Source organism: Castor canadensis, chromosome 11 (assembly GCF_047511655.1).
Source record: "Castor canadensis chromosome 11, mCasCan1.hap1v2, whole genome shotgun sequence".
NCBI lineage: Eukaryota > Metazoa > Chordata > Mammalia > Rodentia > Castoridae > Castor > Castor canadensis.
The window spans coordinates 60,081,957-60,107,156 of NC_133396.1; the positions used below are offsets into that span (position 1 = coordinate 60,081,957).

General features: G+C 46.3%; 1 protein-coding gene across 2 annotated transcripts; it reads left to right on the top strand.

Annotated features, from left to right (window-relative positions):
• The first annotated feature begins 776 nt into the window (after window positions 1–776).
• Window positions 777–25,195, top strand: Fxr2 (FMR1 autosomal homolog 2). 2 transcript variants are annotated; one of them, XM_074046973.1, is made up of 22 exons: window positions 777–1,086; window positions 1,256–1,307; window positions 1,438–1,521; window positions 1,601–1,702; window positions 1,833–1,873; window positions 2,005–2,145; window positions 15,272–15,324; window positions 15,670–15,763; window positions 16,894–16,965; window positions 17,047–17,195; window positions 17,462–17,555; window positions 18,658–18,774; window positions 21,245–21,415; window positions 21,688–21,766; window positions 22,085–22,194; window positions 22,382–22,468; window positions 22,855–23,083; window positions 23,276–23,473; window positions 23,556–23,756; window positions 23,850–23,945; window positions 24,089–24,189; window positions 24,502–25,195. In XM_074046973.1, exons 1-22 carry the CDS (start codon window positions 1,021–1,023, stop codon window positions 24,595–24,597), a joined length of 2,433 nt encoding a protein of 810 aa, XP_073903074.1. In that variant the 5' UTR covers window positions 777–1,020; the 3' UTR covers window positions 24,598–25,195. The 2 variants fall into 2 exon arrangements, with proteins under 2 accessions (XP_073903074.1, XP_020007281.2); XM_020151692.2 differs by lacking the exons at window positions 777–1,086; window positions 1,256–1,307; window positions 1,438–1,521; ... (1 more) ...; window positions 1,833–1,873; window positions 2,005–2,145 and adding an exon at window positions 9,878–10,323.
• Window positions 25,196–25,200: the final 5 nt, after the last annotated feature.

Below are 25,200 nucleotides of genomic sequence, written 5' to 3' on the forward strand. Positions count from 1 at the left end.
CCTAAAAGTCTACCAGTAGAAATTTATGAGCTGGAGGCATGGCTTAAGTGGTGGAGCATTTGCCTAGGCCCTGAGTTCAAACTCCAGTACCAAGAAAGGAAAGGAAAGAAGGAGAAATTCATCACCCTCTCCCTGACCTTATTTATTTATTTATTTATTTATTTACTTATTTATTTATCTGCGGTACTGGGAGTTTGAGTTCAGGGTCTACACCTTGAGCCACTCCACCAATCATTTTTCGAGATAGGGTCTCGAGAACTACTTGCCCAGAGCTGGCTTTGAACCATGATTCTCCTGATCTCCTGAGTAGGAGATCCTCCTGAGTAGCTAGGATTACAGGCATCAGCCACCGGCGCCCGGCTACCTGACCCATTTTAGAAGAAACACTTTGAGCCACTGAACAGCTGTAGGAAACAGCTGTAGTTCAGTCATAGTGTGTGCCTAGTAGACGTTCTGGGTTCGATTTCGGGGGGCGGGGAGGTTAGCGCTGTAGGAGGGAGAGCACATGGTTACCATGTGCAAGACTGCGTTCTATCTCCAGCACCACCACTAAAAAAAGCTATAGGAAACAGCTAGGTCTTGGGACTCACTCAGGACCTGGGTTATCGTGAATGGGTGGAAGAGAGTGAAAGCTAAGGCAGATGGCATATTTCAATAGAAGAAGCCCAAAGGTGACTTTTGAGCCTGGTGTGTAAGCAATGGAGGCTGGGAAAGCAAGCTTTGACTCCTGCCCTGAGCCCAGTCACGAGATCAAGCTGTCGCAGGCAGGACAGGGGCGGGGATGCGTCTGTTTTGTAAACTGATTGGCTGGCGAGTGTGCGCTTGTGAGGCAGAATCGAGGGGTTACCCTGGCAGTGAGGACCACCTGGCTGGGCTCAGCCTGGCCAGCGCCGGAGCTCGTTTCATCCCCCGCTGCCCTTCTCTCCTGTTTTTTTGGGATCCAAGCTTGCAGGCCCTTTTCCTCGCCCTGCAGAACGGAAGTGGGAGGTGTTTTCTTTGGTCCTGACATTGTGATTCGGGATGGCTTCTGTGCGGATCCGAGAGGCCAAGGAGGGGGACTGTGGAGACATCCTGAGGCTGATTCGGGTGACTGCTACGGGCCACAAACCAGGGTTCCAGAGGGCGTCCAAGCGGCGCTGCCTGAGCCGGGACGCGGGAGGTGGGGACAGGGGCAGGGGCGCGCGTTGGGACCCGGCCCCCTCCCGGAGCTGCAAGGCTCTCCTGCCCTAATCTTGCCTCTGTCCCCACTCCGTAGGAACTGGCTGAATATGAGAAACTCTCGGATCAGGTGAAGATCAGTGAAGAAGGTGGGGGCTCAGCACCTGGGGCCTGATGGAGGTTAGGGTGGAAGTGAGGGATGGCTTCCAGGGTACAGCTAGTGGCTGGGCGTACACCCAGGTCCTCTTTCTCTCTGACTGTCTCACCTCCAATCTGCAGCCCTGAGAGCAGATGGCTTTGGAGAGAATCCTTTCTATCGCTGTGTGGTAGCAGAGATTCTCCCGTCACCTGGGGACCAACAGGGTAAGAGCACCTCTCCAGGCAGCCTGAGATGTCTCCCTCCCTTCCCAGGGACCTAATCCCTCTTTTCTCTCATTCTCAGAGCCCAGTGTGGTGGGCTATGGGCTGTACTACTTCATCTACAGCACGTGGAATGGACGAAATATTTATCTGGAAGACATCTATGTGATACCAGAATATCGGGGTACTGGCCTGGGGGGAGGTGGGGGGTGGGCTGGGGTGGATTTAGCAACCCACAGCCACACCAACATTCCCTGATATCAGCCTGATCTTCAAATCAACAGTAGTTCTTTTTGCTTCTCTTCCCATAACAGGTCAGGGGATTGGTACCAGAATAATCAAAAAGGTGGCAGAGGTGAGTCACACTGGGTGCGCCAAGCTAGGTTCTGAAAAGCAAGGGGACACCCAGGGAGTGAGTGAAAGGGGTGAAAGAGACTTTTCCTCTTCAATCCCAGGACAGTGAGTGAGTGATGTCTTTTCCCTCAGGTGGCCCTAGATAAGGGTTGCTCCCAGTTCCGCCTGGCTGTTCTGGACTGGAATAAGAGAGCCATGGATTTGTACAAAGCCCTAGGAGGTCAAGATCTGACTGAAGCAGAGGGCTGGCACTGCTTTCGATTTGAAGAAAAGGTGATGAGGGAGTTGGCAGGGAGGTGACATCATCCCTTGGGACCTCTTTCTACTGGAGTTTCTCCATCCCCAGCAGCTGAAGCATCCTGAGTCATCTCCCCAGACCCTGACCCAAAGGCCTTTCTGAGGAAGGAGGGTTGCAGGAGCTAATTCTTGGATTACATAAAGAGCAGTATTGAGGGAGGGGCTTTGCTGAGGATGAAAAATAAAAGAATTGACTATGTCATACTGGGAAGAAGAATTGGTATGCTTCAGCCACTTCAAGATCCTTCCTGCGGGCGCCAGTAGCTCATGCCTATAATCCTAGCTATTTGGGAAACTGAGATCAGGAGGATCAAGGTTTGACATCAGCCTGAGCAGACAGTTCAAGAGACTCCATCTCCAATCCAAAATAACCATATAACCATACCAAGCCCGGCATCAGTGGCTCACACCTGTAATCCTAGCTACTCAGGAGGCAGAGACCAAGAAGATCAATGTTCAAAGCCAGCCCTGGCAAATAGTTTAAGAGACCCTATCTCAAAAAAATCCCTTCAAAAAAAAGACTGGTAGAGTGGCTCAAGGTGTAGGCCCTGAGTTCAAACACCAGTATCACCAAAAAAAAAAAAAAAAAAAAACTGGAGGTATGGCTCAAGCAGTAGAGCACCTGCTTTGCAAGTGAGGAACCCTGAGTTCAAACCCCAGTCCTACCAAAAAAAAGATCCTTCTAGCATGTTCAGCCAGTGATAAAGATGGGCCCAGGGGGTCAGAGTCTTGGCTCCGGCATACAAAATATAGAGAAAAGAAGAATGAGGAGAGGCAGTCTTGGCACATCAAGCTTGTTGGTCACATTTGGAACCCAAAGACCTCAAATGTCTGGACTAAGCTGGGCCGGTGCAAAGACTGAGGAAGCCTGCAACCCAAGAGAGGCAACAGGCTGCCCTCTGGTGTCAATATTTCAAGGGTCACTGGGAAGGACCACCTTAAGTAACTCAACTAGCTTGGCTTGGTGCGATGGTACACATAGTGAGGAGGATGAGGCAAGAGAATCCAGTGAGCCCAGTAGATTCGAGCCAGCCTGGAAACATAGCAAGACCCTGTTTAAAAGAAAAGAAAGAGCTGGGTGCCAGTGGCTCAAGACTGTAATCTTATCTATTCAGGAGATGGAGATCAGGAGGATCTCGGTTCAAAGACAGCCCAGATACCCTATCTCAAAAAACCCATCACGAAAAAGGGCTGGTGGAGTGGCTCAAGGTGTAGATACTGAGTTCAAACCCCGTTACTGCAGGGGGAAAAAAGAATATATATGTCACAGAAAGATAAATAAGGAAGAAAAAAACAAAACCACATTCCAGTGTCCAGTGCTGGGGGTGGTGGCTCACACCTGTAATCTCAGCTATTTAGGAGGCACAGATAGGGAGAATTGAGATTTGAGGCCAGTCTGGGCAAAAAGTTATCAAGATCCATCTCAACCAACAAACAAGCTGGGCAGGTGGTGTGTGCTATAATTCCGTCTGCTCAGGAAAGGTAGCTAGGAGGATCACAGTCTGAGGCTGGCCCCAGGCAAAAAAAAAAAAAAAAAACTAAAAACCAGAGAGCCAGGCACTGGTGGCTCATTCCTGTAATCATATTTTAGGAGGCAGAGATCAGGAGGAACCCAAGTAAATAGTTCTTAAAACCCCTCTGGGAAATACCCAACATGAAAAAGGGCTGGCAGAGGGACTCAAGTGGTAGAGTGCCTGTCTAGGAAGTATGAGGCCCTGAGTTCAAACCCCAATACCACTAAAAAAAGGAAAAAAAATGTGCCAGGTGCTTGCCTGTAACCCCAGCACTGAGGCAATTATGGCGGGAGGATCAGTTTGGGCTACACAGCAAGTTGATTCTGTCAATATATATGTCTGTCTGTGTGTACACACATAGAGAATATGTACAGTTAAGTGGGATAATTCAACTGTACATAGAACATGGGATCATGCTTTCTTGTAGCCTGTTTTTTTAACTTCTTGTAGCCTTACATAAAAAATATGTTCCTATGTTGTTAAATGTATATCTGTTAACTTTTTTCCTTGTTCCTGTCATCACTTTTTTCGTTTTAATTCTTTTATGTAATTATTTTAATTTTTTATTTATTATATTATTATTTATTTATTTTAACTTTTTTGCATTGCTGGTGTTTGAACTTAGGTCCTCAGTTTTCTAGGCAGGCACTCTACCACTTGAGCCACACCCCTAGCCCCAGTCATCACTTTTAATGGCTGTATATCATTCCTTTTGTGGATGAGTCATTGGTTAAATGGGAATATCAGTGGGAAGAAAATCAAAACACTTGACTGGAGGTTTGGCTCAAGTGACAGAGTGTGTGCTTTGCAAGCAGGAAGTCCTGAGTTTAAACCCCAGTCCACCTCCAACCCCCCAAAAAAAAAGACTTTGAGAAAACTCAGACACTTAAAGGGGATGTATAAGTTGTAGGAATCTGAATCTACAGAAGTTTAGAGAATTGAAGACTCATCTTAAAATTCGAATTATAAGGGTGAGGGTGCAGCTGCATGCACGAAGCCCTGGATTCAATATCCAGCACCAAAAAGAAAAAAAAATCAAATTGTCAAGGTACAATTTAGTCAAATGGAATAGTTCTGGCTCTAATAATACAAAGGGGGGAAAAAACAATTTCTCCTATACTTTCACTTAAAATAATCACCCTCAGAAGAATTTTGTGACCTCAAAAGGTGTAATAGGCTGGGAATGTAGCTCAGTAAAAGTAAAACACTTGCCTAGCCTGTGTAAGGCTCTAGGTTCCATCCCCAGCAACACCAAAAAAAAAGTGTAGAGAAGCTAGATTATAGGCATGGTAGTACCATGCTCATAATCCCAGAACTAAGGAGGCTGAGGCAGGAGGATCGAAAATTTGAGGCCAGCCTAGGGCAACATAGAAAATTCAAGGCCACCTTGGGCTATATATTGAAACTCTCATCTCAAGATTAAAAAAAAAAAAAAAAAAAAAAAAGTAGAGCTCTCTCCTCACCAGCAAGCAAACAGTTGAGCAGTGGACACCAGCTGAATGGACATCATTTTTTTTGTTATTGTTGTTGCTCTTTTTTTTTAATTTTTATTTTATTCTTATTTTATTCTATTCATATGTGCATACAATGTTTGGGTCATTGGACATCCTTTAATTCAATTTTTTTTTGACACTATTGGCCTGGAGAGGGCATCAGATCCCTATAGGCTGAGAGCTGAGTCCCGGGCTACCCCTCCCTCAGTCAAGCCCCTGGTTGTTTTAAGCAGCTTCTGATCATCTAACTATAAATCAGATTCCCACATCCCTCCTCAGGGTTGATTAATTTGCTAGAGTGGCTTAACACAGAAATCAGGGGAAACATATTTACTAGTTTACTATAAGGCTATTACTACACAAGACACAGGTGAAGAGATCCATGGGGTGAGGTATAGGAACAGAGCCCTGTCCAGGTGGGCTGCCCTCCAGGAAGCTTCATGTGTTCAGCTATCCAAAAGCTCTAGGAACCTGGTCCTTTGGATTTTTATGGACGCTTCATTATTCTAGATATGATTGCTTAAATCGTTGGTTCTTTTTTTAAAATTGTTTTTACATTTACTCACATGTGTATACATCGTTTGGGCCACCTTCCCCTCCTCCCCACCCCCCCAAAATCATTGGTTCTTGAAAATCAATTTAATTTTCGGCCCTTTTGCCCTCCCTTGAAGTTGAAGGGTGGGGCTGAAAGGGTCAATGCTCTAATCTAACCTTTGTCCTTCCAGTGATCAACTTCCTGAAGCTATCTAGGGGCTGCCAGGCATCATTCAGTTCATTAGCATACAGAAAGACATCAGAAAGACTTGAGTTATATGCCAGGACACAGGACAAAGGCCAAATATATATTTCATATCACACTGGCCCTTGAAACCAATTTCCTGCAGATAGACTACTAGGAGGATCTTTTCTTTCTTTTTTTAGCAGTACTGGAGTTTGAACTCAGGACCTTGAGTTTGCTAGGTCTACCACTTGAGGTACAACTCAGTCTCTCACTTCTCTCTTTCTCCTTTCCTCCCCCCTCTCTTTTTCCTTAGAGTAATAAAGTTGGCAAACTCTTTTCCTAGGGGGAGCCAGATAAACCCAATTGCACACAAATGAGACATCATCTCAATTTGGCAGGGATTACTGTCTTTTAACATGAACAATCTAGTTAGTTAAGGGGCTTCTTAAACTTAGAAATGTTACATATCACTATGAAATGTGTGGGCCGGTGTCAAGGGTCCTTACCTTCACAGGTCAGAGAACTGGCTTGTGAGGCAGCTGACTGACTTGTGAGTCAAGGCTGGTACACAAAGTAGGATTTATTAGGGAGAGAGGAAAGGCTGCAGCTGGAGCAGGGTAGCAGAGCCTGGAATCCAGTGGCTTTCTGCTCAGGTGAAGGCTGGGGCTTTTTCTGGACACTTTTAACTCTGGGTTAGGATAGGGGTTAGGTGGGTTCTTTCCATTAGCCCTGGATTCATGGGCTCTCTAAGATGAGCTGGTCTGTTTGCCCCTTATTACAGGGGAAACAACCTTGAGAACATTCTGTTTATCAGCCCTGTGGCAGATTTATGAGACCCTGTATGTCCTCCTCAGGGTGCAGGAATGCAGATTTATGAGCTCCTCAGGGTGCAGGGCCCATAGTGCTTTCCATGGGGGGTGGGATACTGACTTACTCATCTGTCCTTTAGGTCCCCAGACCCAACAAAACTTAATGCAAAGGCCAGGTGAGGTGGCTCCTGCCTGTAATCCCAGCTACTTGGAGGCAGAGATCATAGTCTAGGTGGGCTCCGGGCATAAACACAAGAACACATTCCAAAAATAAGTAAAGCTGAAAGTGCTGAAGGCATGACTTAAGCAGTAGAGTGCCTGCCTAGCAAATTGAAAGGTCCTGAGTTCAAATCTCAGTACCATCAAAACAGAATAACACAATAGATTATTTCTGGAAGGATACACAAATCCATAGAGAATAGTATGTGGAGAGAGGAACTGGGTGGCCATGATACAGAAGAAGACTATTTCTCCCATATCCATGTGTCAATTCTTCAAAAAAGTGAATAAGTAAAACTTTAAATACTAATGCAAGAGCTGGTGGAGCACTCGCTTAGTATGTGTAAGGCCCTGGGTTCAATTCCCCCTACTGTAAAAAGAAAAGAAAAGACATACATACATAAGGAAACAGTATTTCCTACATTTATCCTGCCCCTGTATTATTTTGTCTTTGGTTTTCAGTTATGCTCTTATGATATCCTTATCCCCCTCACTTTGGGCCTAGATTGCATTTATTTCTACAAGATTTTTTTTTTCCTTTGGCATCACTGGGGCTTGAACTCAGGGCCTTTACCTTGAGCCACTCCACAAGCCCTTTTTTATGATGGAGTTTTTTGAGATAGGGTCTCACGAACTATTTTCCTGGGCTGGCTCGATCCTCCTGATCTCTGCCTCTTGAGTTGCTAGGATTACAGGCATGAGGCAATGGTGCTCGGTAGTACTGGGGTTTGAACTTGGGACCTCAATACTTGCTAGGCATGCACTCTACCACTTAAGCCATTCCTTCAGTTCTCACTAGCCTTCTACTAGGTGTTGAGGCTGATTGGAATTGGGTGAAGGGCTGGGTTCTGGCCTTTCCAGGGAGAACAAAGGGGAGAACATTTAAAGTGGTGGTCCCCCTCCTCCTTGGTATTGGGGAACAAACCCATGGCCTCAAACATGGTAGGCACGTGCTCTATCATTGAACTATACCCCCAGCCTTATCCCCCTGTTTCTCTTTCTAGAAATCTTAAGGCAAGCTGAGGCATTTTGTTATGACACTTTTTATACTCTAGCTAGAATAATTTTATTAAAATTAAGTATGGGCAGAGTTGCGGTAGAATGGCTGCCTAGCAAGTGTGAGGTCCTGAGTTCAAACCCCAGTACCATAAAAAAAAAGTAAATAAAGAGGGAAAAAAGTCTGTTGTAACTGCTGTAATGGTTCTCAATATGCTTTAAACCCTCTAAGTTCTAGCTATGCTTTCTCTTCAGTTTGGTTTCAAACATGTTTGACTTCAATCCCTCAATTGCACTATACTTTTCCCTCCCAGCCTTCTGCACAGGCCATACCTTTATCTGAAAAGCTATTCTCTCTTTTCCCATTTGCATCCTTTCCCTGAATGAACAATAACTAGACCAGATAAAGAGGAGGGAAAGCCAAACCTGAGAGGGTTGTTGGTGCCCTGAGGGTTAGAAGTTGGTGATGGTTGAGCTGGCAGAGTTTCAAGCAGTATGAGTGCCTGCCTTGCAAGTAAGACCCTGAGTTCAAACCCCAGTGCTGCCAAAAAAAGAAAAAAAGTTGGTGATGGTGCCTTTTTTGCTATACTGGGGTTTGAACTCAGGGTTTTCACCTTGAGCCACTCCACCAGCCCTATTTTTCTGATGTTTTTTTTTTCAAGATAGGGTTTCTTGAACTATTTGCCCTTGTTGTCTTCAAACCGAGCCTCCTGTTCTCTGCCTCTTGAGTAGCTAGGATTACAGATGTGAGCCACCGTTGCCCGGCCCAAACATCGTATCTTAGTTCAAGAATTCGAAGTTTGGGGCTGGTGGAGTGTCTCGAGTGGTACAGCACCTGCCCAGCAAGCGCAAGGCCCCTGCTCAAATCCTAGTACCTCCAAAAATAAAAAAGAAAAAATAATTCGAAGCTTGACTAGGGTTGTGGCTTGGTGGTAGAACCCATGCTTAGCATGTGCAAAGTACGGGGTCCAATCCCCAGCACCTCCACTACTATCCCCCCGCAAAAAATCTTAAATTTGCTGCTTTCACCCTTACTCCATGACAATTTGTCTAATTTTGAATTTATTCAGCACTTATTTACCGAATCTTGTTGCATTTGCTTTTTCAGCATTGCCTTAAAATTACCCCCACTACTAACATTTTGAATCAGCGCATGTTAGTTGTACAATGTGGGTAGCTTCACTGTGATGGAATTACTCTTTAACTCCTCATTATATCTTAATCTCAAGCCAAGAACCATGACTTTTTTTGTGTGTGTGATGGATATTTTCAAGAGAGGTTCTTGCCAACTTATTTGCCAGGGCTCCTTCGAACCACGATCCTCCTGATCTCTGCCTCTTCAGTAGCTAGGATTACAGGCGTGACACCGGCGCTTGGCTAAGAACCGTGACTCTTAAATCTCCTGTAACACAGTTATAAATGCTAAAAAAAAATTCAACACATGCGCGTGGACCGCAGAGCCCAGCGCCTGCGCAGCGGGCACTTTTTGCCTTTGGTCTCCTCCTCTTTTTCTTCCTCAGAGCGTGCGCACCAGCAAGACAAAGGTGGGGAAAGTGACCAAGCAGTCATTCAGGCGCATGCCCATCCCTAAATTGCCGGCCTGGTGGGGCTTAGCGTGATGGAGTGGGTGTGGTCTGATCAGGAGGCGGAAGTCCAATCCCACGGAGTGAGCGCTGCCCCTCCTTCCCCGTGATTGGTTGGCTCTTAGTGTTGTGGGGCGGGGAAAGGAAAGGATGGGAGCAGTCGGAGGGGTGGGGTACCGAAGAAATAAGGTTCGTGTTGTTCTGCGCAAGCGCAAGAGAGCGACCAGGAGGGGGCGTGAGAGAGTGTGGAAGAGAATGTGGAAGCCGTGATGCGCTGGCGAGCGCGAGCTGGGACGCCAGCCTCCACGCCTGCGCCTTGGCTCTCGGGCTCCGCGCGCGGCGGGCGGGTGCCCGGCGCGCCTGCGCAGTAGGCGGCGGCGGCTGCAGGGGGAGGTGGAGGCCGTGGAGCGGCAGCGGCAGCAGCGGGTCCCGGGACCAAGGCAGCAGCGGGGGCGCCGGCGGGCGGAAGCTGAGGTGACGAAGGCAGAGGCGGCGGCGGCCGTTTCCCTCACGGTGGCGGAGACCAAGGCGGCGGCGGCGGCGGACGGGGAGCGGCCCGGCCCCGGCCCCCTGCTCGTTGGCTGTGGCAGGGCCGCCGTGGGGCCGGCCCGGCTCCCGCCCCCCGCGGCTCCCCCTCCGGCTCCTCCTCCAGGGAGAAGACGGGGGCCCGGCCCGGCCCGCACTCAGAGCGCCGCTGCAGCCGCCGCCGGGGGAGTCGGAGGAGGCGGTGGCGGCGCCATGGGCGGCCTGGCCTCTGGGGGGGATGTGGAGCCCGGACTGCCCGTCGAGGTGCGCGGCTCCAACGGGGCCTTCTACAAGGTGAGGAGGCGCGCCGACCCGGCACATCCTCTTTAGCCCCCTCCCCTAGCCGGAGTTGGGAAGAGTGGGGCGGGATCGAGCTTGTGGAGCTAAGTCCTGACCCCTTGGAACCTTTGGGCCACGCTCCCACCCGCAGCCCTCCCGGGGAGACCGTGGGAGTTAACCTCGCGCTCTTGTTTCTGACCCTTGTGTTACACCTGCCTTCACCTCCGGCTCCGAGAGCGCGAACATCAGAGCATTATTGTGCTCGAAACCGCGCTCCCCGTCCCCCAGGAGAAACCCCTTTACCCGGCTTCTAATTGACTTTTCCTGTTTCTTAGTGGAAGACAAGTCTTAGTCCTTAATCACGTCTTCCCTACTGTCCAAGCACATGGAGAATTCTCTTTCTTCTCCTACATGATCCCCTTGGGGAAGGCCCACTGGCCCATATTATATCCTTTAATCTTCCTCGAGGAGGTCTCTGACTACTGGCTCTGGAACATTCACCCCGCTTTCATCTTTTATTTCTGTTCCCAGCCTAAGGAGAAATGGTGGTCAAAATCCTTTGGCCTCAAGTTGTATCAGTCAAGTTGCTTCCCAGCCAGTCATAAAGTGGATCCTTCTCACAAGACTGTCACTCCACCACACCTTTTTCCCAAGGCCAGCTGGTCTACCGTTCTACTCAGGGATGGATTTATACTTATCTCACTTTGATCTCGGTTACATTTAGGGCATTCCTATAGTTTCTTTATCTTGAGGAATGTAACCTTGGCATTCATGATCTTTAAAAGAATCGCATCAGGACTCCTTATATTATCTCCCCACAGATTTGTAGTTGATTTTTGGCGCATTCTCTCAATTTCAAATCTGACAGCTTTTTTTTGGAAGGAGAAGGAGTGGGGGCTATCTTTTATTAAAGACCTTTGTTTCAGCTTCTCCTTTGGCCAAGGTTTGGTTCCTTAGAACTCCTTTTTTTTTTTTTTTGGCAATACTGGGGCTTGAACTCAGGACTACACCTTGAGCCACTCCACCAGCCCTTTTTTGTGATGAATTTTTTTTTTCCACATAGGGTCTTGCAAACTATTTGCCCAGGCTTGCTTCAAACCGAGATCCTCCTAATCTCTGCCTCTGAGTAGTCAAGATGACAGACATGAGCTACTGGCGCCCTGCTTCTTAGAACTCTTTTTACTGCCACCTTTTTTATCTGCTCTGAATCCATTTGGGACATCCCCCACCCCACCACAACCATTTAGGTTAAGACAGGGATCCATTTTTGCCTCCCAGGTATTTTTCTTTGTGTGGAATTCTGAACATATTGGACTTTGTTCCTGAAATTGTCTCAGAAACTTTCCTGATTCTTTTTTCATTCTTTCATTTTACTCTGAGGAGCCAGGTTCTTATAGCATAACATGTGAGGTGAAGAGCATCCTTTCTTTCAGTTCTCAGGTCTTTTCTCCCCACAGTAGACTTTTCTATCTTTTCATGCCCTTGGAAGTGACTTTCTCCTTTTTTTGTGTTACCAGGGTTTGAAGTCAGGGCCAGCCTATACCTTGAGCCCCTCCACCAACCCTGTTTTTGTGAGGGGTTTTTTCAAGATAGGGGTCTCTGGAACTGTTCTCCTGGGCTGATCTCTGCCTCCTGAATAGCTAGGATTATAGATGTGAGCCACTGGCAACTTCTTGCATGTTTTTGTAGCTGGAAAGGGTCTTGTATTTGTCCTCCAAGTGTATGGTTTCTGTCCCCACTTCAATGGTACCCATATTTGCCTTATTTCCCTGACCAGATCCAGTGCCTATGGTTACACACATGTATCAATCTTACTCTCTCAATTCGAGTCTTTGTCTTTTTATCGTAATATTTCTGTATTCCTGTATAATCTTCAGGATCCACCTTTTCAGTGTCTTAACTGAAGGAAACTCCCAGCTGATCTCGTCTGTCATTTTCTGCATACTCTCATAACTCTAGGGATGTTTTCTTCTAGCCTGCCTCCATAACATTTTTGTTTTCTTTGGCAAAAAGTCTCTAATTCCTTTTTGGTTCTGATAGCACATTTGTCTGTTAAATCCTTCCTCCCAAACTTGCATTATCTTTGTTGAAATACCCTTCTTCTAAGATGTTAGCCCTATTTCTCCCAGTATTTTGTGCTCGCTAAAATTTGGGTTCCAAGAATTTTTTTTTTTTTTTTTGACGGGACTGAGGTTTGATACTCCGGGCTTCCTTTGCAGATCAAGCACTTTACAGCTTGAGCCACACCTTCAGTCCATTTTGCTTTTATTATTTTGGAGATGGAGATCTCATAAGCTATTTGCCCAGGCTGGCTTAGGACTATGATCCTCCTGATCTCAGCCTCCCAAGAAGCTAGGATTATAGGCATGAGCCACTGGTGCCCAGCTGAAAGGAGGTTCTAAATTGAGTCTGAGATCAAGGTACGATATTGGCTTTTTTTCTAGGAAGCCTAAGAGCCATGTACAGCTAGGAAAGATTGGCATCCAGTTCAAATTAACTACGAGATGGGAAGAGACATGTTTCCTGGTCCACATATGAATGACCAACAGAATGTGTCTCTGAGTCTTCTCCTTTTTGCCTGTGGGCTATGGCAGTGATAGACTTGAGTGAATAAGGGACAGGCTACTCTGATTTAGAGATTAGAGTTTTGAGTTGAGTTGAAAGCCAGGTAATGTAAATTTGTGTTCTTCCCACTTCAGTATTTTCTTCATCATGGCTGAGTTAAAAACAGCAGCAAATCCTAAAACCAGACCAATCTTTACCTCTCAGTGGCTTATAGATATTTATCTGTTCTGACCTTGCTACTGATTTAATATTCATGACTCAGCAAACTTTGCTGTGGGTCAAGGAGTGTTTACATTGCTTCTATAAATTTGGAGAGATTCCTTTTTACTCCTTCAAAATGGGTCCTAGTTTGATTTTTTTCCAGGACACATATCAGATCTGGAATCTATTTTGTAACTGTCCTATCATCCTTTCCTTTTCTTTTTGTTGCTTTACTGGAGATCCTCTTACCTCTTCCTCCCTGGTGCTAGGATTATAGGCATGTTCCACCACCACACCCAGCTCAACCCTTTTCTTTTTTTTTGAGAGTAAGTCTCACCATGTAGCCAGTGTAGCCCAGGTTGGCCTTGAACTTGAGATCCTCTTGCCTCAGCCTCTCCTGAATGGAATTACAGCACTGGCCTGGCTCATTCTTTCTTTCTTTCTTTTTTTTTGTTTGCAATACTGAGGTTTGAACTCAGGGCCTTAAGCTTGCTAAGCAGGTGCCCTATCATTTAATCCACTCCCAGCCTTGTTTTGTGGAGGGTATTTTTGAGATAGGGTCTCGAGCACAATTTCCCCCAGCTGGCTTTCAACTGATCCTCCTAATCTCTGCCTTCTGGAGTACCCTGGCCTTTTTTTTTTTTGTGGTGCTGGAGATCAAACTCTTGGCCTCATGCATGCTAGGCAAGTGTGCTACTGCTGAGCTGCACCCTCAACCCCTATTCCTTTTCTCAGGGCTTCATGCTTATAGATGTTCATTCTTTCATTTTATACCGAGGAGCCAGGTTCTTACAGCATAACATGTGAGTAGAAAGAGCATCTTTTTTCTTTCAGTTCCCAGGTCTTTTCTCTCCACAGTAGACCTTTCTACCTTCTCATGTCCTTGGAAATGATTTTCTCATCTTTTTTTGCAATACTGGGGCTTGAACTCAGAGTCTACACCTTGAGCCACTCCACCAGCTCTTTTTTGTGATGGGTTTTTTGAGATAGGGTATCTTGAGCTATTTGCCCAGGCTGGCTTGGAACTGTGCTCCTCCTGATCTCTGCCTCCTGAGTAGCTACGATTATAGGGGTGAGCTGGCTGTGCCTGGCAGGCTTGTTTTTATTGAGGTGGGGTCTTGCTAGCTTTTTGCCCAGGGTGGCCTTGAGCCAAGAGCCTCATAATCTCTACCTCCCAAGTAGCTGGGATTATAGACAATGTTCCACCATAACTCGCCAAGAACAGTCTTTCAACAATTAAGTCAGTTTAGTAAAAAATGTCACAGGTCAGTAAAAAATGATCTTCAGTCAATATCCTTATGTACAAAATTTTAACTACAAATGGATCACAGAGCTGAGATAAAGCCAAAAACCATAAAATATCTAGGAGAAGACATAGAAAACCTTGAATTAGGTTTTTTTAGTGGGAAACCAAAAGCATAGTCCAAAAAAACAAGCCTAGATTCATGAGTTGGATTTTGTAAAAATTAGAAATCCATGTGTAAGAAATAGGGAGAGAAGTCAGGAAAATTAGGAATGTAGGGTCAAATATACAGTTTTGGCCTTAGTGAAGACAGAAAACAGAGGATAGGCCAGTTATTTAGCTGTGCTTATTCTTGTTATAATCTCAAGATTGGGGTCTTGTGTACATTTTACTTTCCTTTTCAGATTCAATAGTCATTTTTTTACCATTCAAAAATCTGACATTTTTTCTTGTGTTCATTGTTTCGAACTTCTCTAGTGTTCTGATTATTCTCCAAGGAGCCAGATATCAGGGCATAAAGTCTGTTCAGGTCTCTTGCTGTTTTGGGGTGCTAGGCCCTTCTCTCTCTTGGCAGATCCTAATGTCCTCTAGGTGTTCCAGGATAGCCTCATACTGTCTCATGGGATATTCTTAGCCTTGCTGAATGTTGTTGGTATTTTAATTGAACTTTGGCAGACTGCTCAGCACAATAGTGCTCAGCCTATCTGTGAAGTCCCCTGTGGGACTGAGAGTAGACCACCAGTTTCCAGGCTGTTCTGATGTAGGTGATACATTTTCTTCTCCTTAGTTCCTAACCTGTGTTATTTCTGGATTTTGCCACATACATCTCTTTCATTGTCAGTATCATTTCCTTTATCTCACATGTATCCTTACCTAAAACTATTTTAAGGGTTAAAGTGGTGATGAAATGTCACATTATTATTTTATTTTACATTGTTCTAAAATTCATTCTAGGGTTTTGTGAAGGATGTCCATGAAGACTCTGTCACCATCTTCTTTGAAAACAAGTAAGACATTGGGAATAGAGAATCCAGCATACTGGGTCCTAGAAGAGTGTGAAGAGGGAGCAGCTCAGTCCTATGAGGCATTAATAGGCAGGGGAGAGCTGAGGGCTTGGGTGGATAATTTTCCTCTCCTGGAAAGCCAGGAGAAGAAAAGGCAAATAATCTGCTGAGGGTAGAAGTATTTGGTAGATTTTAGCAAGGGATGGAAGAAAACACTATGGAGCAGAGGCAAGAGATTAGTCTCTAATTAACAGGGAAGGTAGAAGTTGTCCAGCTGAGTCAGTAACCCCTTCCTGAAGAAATGAGCGACCACACCACATAGGTTTCATATCACTGTCTCTCTTGCAGCTGGCAGAGTGAGAGACAAATTCCTTTTGGGGATGTCCGGCTACCACCTCCAGCTGACTATAATAAGGAGATCACAGAAGGAGATGAGGTGGAGGTAAGGGCTGGGTAATAGATCCTTTTTGTGAGGGGTGAATAATTTGAGACAGAGTCTCATTATACAGCCCAGGCTGGTCTAGAACTTGAGATCCTTCTGCCTTTGCCTCCCCAGAGCTGGGATTACAGTCTTGGCTGGAAGTTCACCTTATTAAACATCACTTTTTTCTTAGGATCCTAGGATCCTAGGCTGTTCTCTGGTTTTTTTGTGTTCCTTCCCGCTTCTGAGCCACCATCCAGACATGTACCCTGCTGAGAAGTAAAATGCACTAGTTGATCACTGTTGTGATCAGCCAAACTATCCAGAGGCTCCCCAGTTTCACGGAATCCATTTTTCATTTGTGATAACTTTTTTTTTTTGGTACTGGATCTTGAAGTCAGAGCCTCATGTTTGCTAGGCAGGTGCTCAACACTCCGCCAGCTACAATAACATTTAAAATCGAGTGTCTTCTGGACGCCAGTGGCTCCAGAGATTAGGAAGGTCACAGTTTGAAGCCAGCCCCAGGCAAATACTTTGTGAGACCCATCACAAAAAAAAAAAGAAGGCTGGTGGAGTGGCTCAAGGTGTATGCCCTCAATTCGACCCCCAATATCACCAAAAAAAATAATAATAATAATAAACTAGAATCCTATAGCCTATAGTCCTAGTAACTTGGGAGTCTGAGAGAGGATTATTGAGCCCAGGAGTTCAGGGCCAGCCTGGGCAATATAAGAAGACACCATCTATCAGAAGTGAAAAATAATGGCTCATGCCTGTAATCCTAGCTACTTGGGAGGCTGGCATTGGGAGGATCTCAGTTCCATTTGAGGCCAGGCTGAGCAAATTGTTCTCAAAATCCTATCTCCAAAGTAACCAAAGCAAAACGGACTGGAAGTGTGGCTCAAGCCACAGAGTGCCTACTTTGCAAGTGCCAAGTCCTGAGTTTTAACCCCAATTCTACCAAAAAAAAAAAAGAAAATTCAGTGTCCTCTGATTTTGTTGTTGTTGTTATTGTTGTTAGTAGTTTTCCTCTCTGGTTTCCCTTATCCTTGGTTTAAGAATGCATCTCAAGAGATGTATCTTAATGCTTCTTCCATTCTTGCTGTTTTTGTATGGTCATCAGTCTCTCTTTATTTCCAATTTCTCTTCAGGTTTATTCTCGAGCCAATGAACAGGAACCTTGTGGCTGGTGGCTGGCCCGGGTGCGGATGATGAAGGGAGATGTGAGTGACTGAAGATCTTTGGAGGGAAAGGTAGGAGATAGATGCTCAGGGTATTCATTCTTCACTTTTTCCCTCTGCCAGTTCTATGTCATTGAATATGCTGCCTGTGATGCTACCTACAATGAGATTGTCACCCTGGAGCGACTTCGGCCAGTTAATCCCAATCCCCTTGCAACCAAAGGCAGTTTCTTCAAGGTTACCATGGCTGTGCCTGAGGATCTGAGAGAGGCGTGAGTGTCGGGGAGGTCTGGAATAGGGGACTCTTTGTTGTTCCCTATATAGTCTCTGTGTCTTTACTTCTTCCCACTTTTCAGTCTTCTCTGACTGAAATTCCCCTGGCCCTTTGGGGATCTATTTGCCTGATGTATACTCAGTGCCTTTATTTCCCATCTATGTTCTTTAAATGAGGTGCCTCCTCTCTTATTTTTTTGGCCCCACTTTTTCTCCTGAGTCTCTCACAACATTCAGCCTCTGAGCACTTTACTTTTCCCTGCAGCTGCACCAACGAAAATGTCCATAAAGAGTTCAAGAAAGCGCTGGGAGCTAACTGCATCTTTCTCAATATCACAAATAGTGAGCTCTTTATTCTGGTAAGTTTGTTCTGCCTCAGTTTCACATAAGCCTTTCCAACAATTTTCCTTTTAATCTCTTTGTAGAAAAGGAGAAGCTAAACTATTCTTATATCTGTTTATCAGAAATGACTTTATTGCTCTTGACCCCTACAGGCCCAGGTAGCCCTACCTTTCCTTAGTCTTCCTCACATACGACCTTAACTTCTTTCTCTGTCTTTCTCTCTTAATGGTGCTGGCTGGGGATAGAACTCAGAACCTTGCCTCATGCTAGGCAAGGGCTCTGCTGGGGAGCTACATACCATGTAATAATCATCATGTTGTAATCTGGGTTAGAGGGACCCTCCCTTGGATATCTGGCCCTTCAAAACTAGACTTTATTCCTTTCACCTTAACTTTCTCCTTGCTTGCTATCTAAAACTGTTTCCCTTATATACACAGATAGGTGGTCTCTATGAAACTGACAATGATTTTTTTGCTACCTAGCTTTTTATTTATTTATTTTGGTTTTGAGACAGTCTCATGTGTGGCCTGGAATTCAGTTCTCCTGCCTTCCAAGTATTGGGATTACAGGCATGTACTATCATGCTTGGATTTAGTGTTTTGTTTTGTTTTTTTTCTTTTTTGGTGGTACTGAAGTTTGAATTCAGGACCTACACTTTGAGCCACTCACCCAGCCCCTTTTTGTGAAGGGTTTTTTTTTTTTTTTTTTTAAAATAGGATCTCGTGAACTATTTGCCCAGGCTGGCTTTGAACCTCAATCCTCCTGATCTCTGCCTCCTAAGTGGCTAGGATTATAGGTGTGAGCCATGGGTACCTGGCTAGATTAATTTCTTAACTTATGCCCTTTTGCAGAGGTCATACATTTTTTTTTTTTTTAATTCAGAGCCTTGTACTTAACACTTGCTAGGCACTTGAGCCACGCTCCACTACAGGGGTCAGACAAATTCTGATACCCAATCCCTAACTCTCCCCATTGAGAGGTTTTTTGTTTTGTTTTGTTCTTGGCAGAACTGGAGTTGAACTCAGGGTCTTGCTCTTGCCAGGCAGGTGCTGTACTGCTTGAGCCAGGGCCCCAGCCACAAAGTGAATTTTAATGATATCCCTATTGGTTTCTTCCCAGTCAACTACAGAAGCCCCTGTGAAGCGGGCATCTCTGCTGGGTGACATGCATTTCAGAAGCCTGCGTACCAAACTCCTACTTATGTCCCGTAATGAAGAAGCTACTAAGCACCTAGAGGTAAGTTTGGCTCCTCTTCCTCCTGCTGAATGCTATTTATCCTTCTCCTTTCCTGCCTCATCCTCCCCTCATGCTCTTGTGTTTATGGAACAAAAAGACAAAAACTTTTCTGGGTGGTTAAATCTGAATTGACTGTATTATGTCATATCCTCCAGGTGGCAGAGCTCTACCATGTTTATGGAGCTGTTACTTCAAACTGCTTTTCTTTTCTTTTTTTTTTTTTTGAGAGGATCTTACCATATAACCCAGGTGATCTTGAACTCTGTTTTGGCAGTACCGGGGTTTGAACTCAGGGCCTCTAGTTGTTAGGCAGGTGGTCTACCGTTTGAGCCACTTCACTAGTCCTTAGGTTTACACCATCAATCCTTGGACTGGGGTAGCTCAGCAGCAGATCACTTACTTGGCGTGTGCCCATCTAAAAGTTGACTCTAAGCAATAAAAAATAATACAATAGCTGGGCATGGTACAGCACTTGGGGGGCTGAGACAGTAGGATCTCATGTTTGAGACCAGCCTAAGCTATATAGTAAGACTCTTTCTTACTTATACCGTAAGGCTGCTTATTTTTGGTGCTGGGGATTGAACCCAGTGTCCTGAGCATGCTAAATGCATGTTCTACCACACTCCCCAAGACAGTTTGAGTAAAACCCTTGAGCCAGGCACCAGTGGCTCAGGCCTGTAATCCTAGTTACTCAGAAGGCAGTGATCAGGAGGATCAAGGTTCCAAGCCAGCCTGAGCAAATAGTTCGAGAGACCCTATCTCAAAGAACCCTTCACAAAAATAGGGCTGGTGGAGTGGCTCAAGGTGAAGGCCCTGAGCTTAAGCTCCAGTACCACAAAAAAAAAAAAAAAAAACCCTCTTAAAAAAGCTGGGGGCGTGGCTGAAGTGGTAGAGTGCCTGCCTAGCAAGTATGAGGCCCTGAGTTCAACCCCTGGTACTGCCAAAAATAAAAGAAAGGAAGAAAAACCTTTGGTTGTCATTTTCTCTCAAAGATACCTGGAAGGCATTGTAGATCTCTCTTCCCTCCCTAACTCAGTGATACTTTAAAATTTTTGCTCTGGTTATTTTGGAACTTCGAACTACAGTCCTCCCCTTCTCATCCTCCCCAGTAGCTAGGATTACAGGTGTGAGCCACTTTCACCTGGTCCTAACTCAGTGATTTTTGAACACCCATCTAAGTTCTATTTTCTAGCTTCTTTTGCCCAGTGTAACTCCTTACTGCAAATCAACGCTGTCCATTTTGGAAGTAGGAAGTACTGGATTCCAATTTGAGAATGTCTGTCATGTTTTTCCTAACTGGTGTGACCATTCTTCCAGAACTGTTTGAACCTTTGTCTTTCTGAACCCAGGGTTCCCCTGTAAGGACTGGTTAAGAAATGAAGTGGAACCGTGATATTCCATAGGCTCATTTTCTCCTTTCTTTTTTAAGAGGTACTGGGACTTGAACTCAGATCCTTATGCTTGCTAGGCAGGTAGTCTACTACTTGAGCCACCCCACAAGCCCTTGTTTGTGTTGGATATTTTGTTTTAATTTATATTTATTTATTTGTTTGTTTGTTTGCGGTACAGGGGCTTCAATTCAGGGCCTACGCCTTGAGCCATTCCACCAGCCCTTTTCTGTAATGGGTTTTTCAAGATAGTCTTGCAAACTGCTGGGGTTGGCTTTGAACCTCAATCCTCTTGATCTCTGCCTCCTGAGTAGCTAGGATTACAGGTGTGAGCCACCAATGCTGGCTTGTGTTGGATATTTTAGAGATAGGGTCTTTTGAACTATTTGCCAGGCTGGCCTTGAAAACAGGATTCTCCCATCTCTGCCTCCTGAGCAGCTAGGATTACAGGGGTGGAAACACCAGCACCTGGTTCAGTTTCTGCTTTTCTGAACCCCTTGCTTTTTACTCAGCTTTTTAACTCCCCTCCGCTCCAAACCCCATTGCTAGGCGTGGAACCCAGGGCCTTGCCCCTGCTAAGCAAGTGCTCTACTGCTGAGCTACATTTCCCAGCCCAACTTGGTAGATTTCATTTTGGAAGGAGTTGATACTCCTTTAAGGAAAGACTTTCTTACATTTGCAGGTACCTTGTAAAAGGCAGTTTCATACAGCCTTGTCTGATTTTCTTGCTAGTCTTAAGAATGAGGTAGATCAGGGGTAATGGTTCAGTAGAGTGTGAACCTTGTTCAGGATCACACAACCAGAGTGTTAAGAGCCAAATCCAGAATTCTGGTAGTTCCCAGCTCAACTCTGCCCTCATTACATTAACAAACCACCCCCCCCCCCTCGCCACTGCCAAGCTATTGGTGTTTTAAGAGTTCCTGTGTTTGTATTAAGGTCTTAATGGTCAGCAAACTCAAGGGTGGTTTTAGCTTTTTTTTTTTTTTTTTTTTTTCCATCTTTAAGTGTTGCACGGGGTTAGGCATCTAGGACAGGTACTCTTGAGATCACCACCATGATTCCCACATGCTTTTTCCTTTTAGACAAGCAAGCAGTTAGCAGCAGCATTCCAGGAGGAGTTCACTGTGCGAGAGGACCTGATGGGTCTGGCAATTGGGACTCATGGTGCCAACATCCAGCAGGCCCGAAAAGTACCTGGGGTGACTGCCATCGAGTTGGGTGAAGAGACCTGCACTTTCCGCATCTATGGGGAGGTCAGCAAAAGATCTGTCTGGTCCTGAGGGGATAGAGGGATGAGAGGCTGAAGTGGAAAGCAAACCTGAGTAATAGTGACTTCCCATCCTGACTTTGGTAGCAGCCTGTTTCCTCAAAGTTAGAGAGTGGTAGGGAGATCCACTCCTAGTCCTTCCTCTTTATCTTTTATTTATTTATTTATTTATTTTTCTTTTATTATTCATACGTGCATACAAGGCTTGGGTCATTTCCCTCTTTATCTTTTAGTAACAATTCCATACTCTTCTCATAGACCCCTGAGGCGTGCCGACAGGCTCGAAGCTACCTGGAGTTTTCTGAGGACTCTGTGCAAGTACCCAGAAACCTGGTTGGTGAGTTGGGTTGTGTGTATAAAAGAGAATGTAGATAGAGTTAGGAGCCAAATATGAGATTTGTGGAAGTGATTGTAGGTGTGTAGTTGAGATTGGCACCACTCTGTGGACTTGGCAGTTTCACAAGGACAGAAGAAATACTCTGTAGAGACTGAGTATTTCATGCTGTGAAAACTTGTCTGAAACCTAGAAGCAGAAGAATGAATTAAGTGGAATCCATACAGACAAGGGAGATAAGTCTGGAAGACATTTTCTGTTTCTGCTCGTCATTTCCTTTTTTTAAAAAAAAAAACCTAATTCTTTTTTTTACTCATTCAGGCAAAGTGATTGGAAAGAATGGGAAAGTGATCCAGGAGATTGTAGATAAATCTGGTGTTGTGAGGGTTCGTGTGGAAGGTGATAATGACAAGAAGAACCCCAGGGAGGAGGTACGGGACCTGTAGGCCCAGAGATTGGTTTCCACCTGTAGAAGGAATTGTTTCCTGAGGGCTGGGGACTTCTAGAGGGTGGAGCACAGTAATTTTTGTTTCCCCTTGCAGATTGTGATCCCACTGGGTAGGGTTAATATTTCTATTTTCCTTTCTAATTTGTCATTTCTTTTGCTTTCCTCTCCAGGGAATGGTTCCCTTCATATTCGTTGGCACCCGAGAGAATATCAGCAATGCTCAGGCGCTGCTGGAGTATCACCTCTCCTACCTGCAGGTAGCCACACTGGAAGCCTGGGAGAGAGATGGGCTATATACCACAAGGGGGTGGAGGATTGCTGATGGATAAACTTTGAGATTGTGATGACCACTTTGTTTCTCCCATCCAAGTACTAACCAGGCCCGACCCTGCTTAGCTTCCGAGATCAGACGAGATCGGGCGCGTTCAGGGTGGTATGGCCGTAGACACTTTGTTTCTCTATAGAAGACCACCATTGTAGATATTTGGGGTGTGGGATTGGATCCTCAAATTTTCCTTGTTCAGCTAGTGTCTTCCTTCTCCTTGCATTCCTGAAAGCTTAGCCATGTAGAGACCCTCAGGATAGAGAAGCATGAAGAAAGATCCACTGATCTTGTTCCTTCTTTTTCCTTCTTCCCAACCAGGAGGTAGAGCAGCTTCGCTTGGAGAGGCTGCAAATTGATGAACAGCTTCGGCAGATTGGGCTGGGCTTTCGCCCTCCTGGGAGTGGACGGGGTGGCAGCGGTGGTAGCAGTGACAAGGCTGGCTATACCACAGATGAGAGCTCCTCCTCCTCCCTTCACACAACTCGAACCTATGGGGGCAGCTATGGGGGCCGGGGCCGGGGCCGTAGGACTGGCGGTCCTGCCTATGGTGAGTTATTTGTGGGGCCAGTAGAGGAGGCAGATAATCTGAGTGGAAACTTGGGGAAAACTTTGATGCAAGTGAAGAGGTGCCTGGCTGGGGTGCTTTGTGAGTGAGAGGGAGAACTCTTCTAGCTGGAGGGTAGTGGTGGATCCTGGAGTAAGATGAGTATCCCTGAGTAAACCGCTCTGCGTTCTTCAGGTCCCAGCTCAGACCCATCCACAGCTTCTGAGACAGAGTCAGAGAAGAGAGAGGAGCCCAGCCGAGCTGGGCCTGGTGACCGAGATCCCCCAAGCCGGGGGGAAGAAAGCCGAAGGCGGCCAGTTGGGGGCCGGGGTAGGGGGCCCCCACCTGTCCCCCGGCCCACCTCGAGATACAACTCTTCATCTATTAGCTCAGGTACCATTGGCGGGAGTCATGGATGTGGGTCCAAAGGAGAAATGGTGGTTCTTTGACTCCCAGCCTTTCTTCCTCTTATCAGTGCTAAAGGATCCAGACAGTAATCCCTACAGTCTATTGGACACATCTGAACCAGAACCTCCAGTTGATTCAGAGCCTGGGGAGCCCCCTCCAGCAAGTGCCAGACGCCGCCGCTCCCGCCGCCGCCGCACTGATGAAGACAGGACTGTCATGGATGGAGGCCTGGAGTCAGATGGGCCCAACATGACAGAGAATGGCCTGGGTGAGAGGCATGCCTAGGGTGTGAGAAGTAGGAGATGGGTAAGAGTAAGGGATGGTTGGGTGGATGTATGATTCCTTTTTCTTTACCCCACAGAAGATGAATCAAGACCCCAACGCCGCAATCGTAGCCGCCGCCGCCGCAATCGTGGTAACCGGACTGATGGGTCTATCAGTGGAGACCGCCAGCCAGGTCAGCTGACACTGAACAGGAATCCTTCTGGAGCTGAGAATGGGATGCCACCTGCCCTAGGAGAACTAGGGTTGGATTCAGTGGGAGTATGGGACTGAATACCTAAGTTCTTTCAGAAACCTTTGATTTTCTGCCTTCCCTAGTGACTGTGGCTGACTATATCTCACGAGCAGAGTCTCAGAGCCGCCAGCGGCCACCTCTGGAACGTGCTAAACCCTCAGATGATTCCCTTTCAGGACAGAAGGTAGGTGGATGAAATACAGTTTATCCCCCTCCTTTTTTCTTATTCTAGAGCAGGGGGCGTAAAATATTTCCCAAAGGAATCTCTTAGTTGCCTCATTGGCTGTGTCCGATAGGGTTTAGGCTGCACTGAGAATAGTGCAGAGTTGGAACAGAACAGAGAGGAAGGCATGGCTCATAGCAAGTGACTAGAGTGGTGATCTGGGAAGTAGCTCCTGATCTCTAGGTGCCCAGGGATTAATGGGAGGGAATGCCTACACTAGATCTAATAGGCTGTTTTCCTTCCTTTCCATTTTTCTCACTGCTTCCTCCTTAGGGCGACTCTGTCAGCAAGCTTCCTAAGGGCCCCTCTGAGAATGGGGAGCTCTCCGCCCCCTTGGAGTTGGGTAGCTTGGTGAATGGGGTTTCATAAAACCTCCAGCCCACATCCCTCCTTTCTCCATCTCGCTTGCTGCCCACCACCATGGCCCTTGGGCCCAACTGACCTGCGCTGGAGCTGCTCTTATCTAGGGGGGAGGGGGGGTGGCACAGCAGCTTGGGTCCCCCCCAATCTCCAAGAGCTAGTGGAGGGGTGTGTAACAGGGTCATACCCCCCCTCCCTCTTGTCCACCCTACCCCCAAGGGTGAAGGGAGCCTCCCCTTCCCCATCAGACTGGATGTGCCTTTATCCTCTAATGCCCCAACCTCTGAGCACCCCCATTCTCCGCCTGTTGGTGGGGGTGCTTCTTGACCCACCCAGATTTGACAGTTCAGGGGGGCTCCCCTGCTATCCCTCCTCCCATCCTGTATCCCCCATTTCTGGGGCCTCATCACTGTGGAAGACTGGGATAGTAAGGGTATCCATGGGTGGGAGGCATGGGGAAGGTTTTGGAGTAGAACCAGGGGTGTGTATGAAGGGGGGTGACAAGGTCCCCCAGGGGGATGGGGATCTAACCTTGTCTGGTGGATGAGAAGGCGTATTTATTTTTCACTGTACAGTATTTAAAAAGAGAATAAAAAATCCAAATGGCCCTAT

What these genes read in the sequence shown, in the direction of transcription:
- Fxr2 (XM_074046973.1), top strand. Translation starts at nt 1,021, where the DNA reads ATGGCTTCTGTGCGGATCCGAGAGGCCAAGGAGGGGGACTGTGGAGAC. An exon ending in GTCACCTGGGGACCAACAGG is followed by an intron (nt 1,522 to 1,600) that starts GTAAGAGCACCT and finishes TCTCATTCTCAG; the next exon opens with AGCCCAGTGTGGTGGGCTAT. An exon ending in CCTGAGGATCTGAGAGAGGC is followed by an intron (nt 17,196 to 17,461) that starts GTGAGTGTCGGG and finishes TTTTCCCTGCAG; the next exon opens with CTGCACCAACGAAAATGTCC.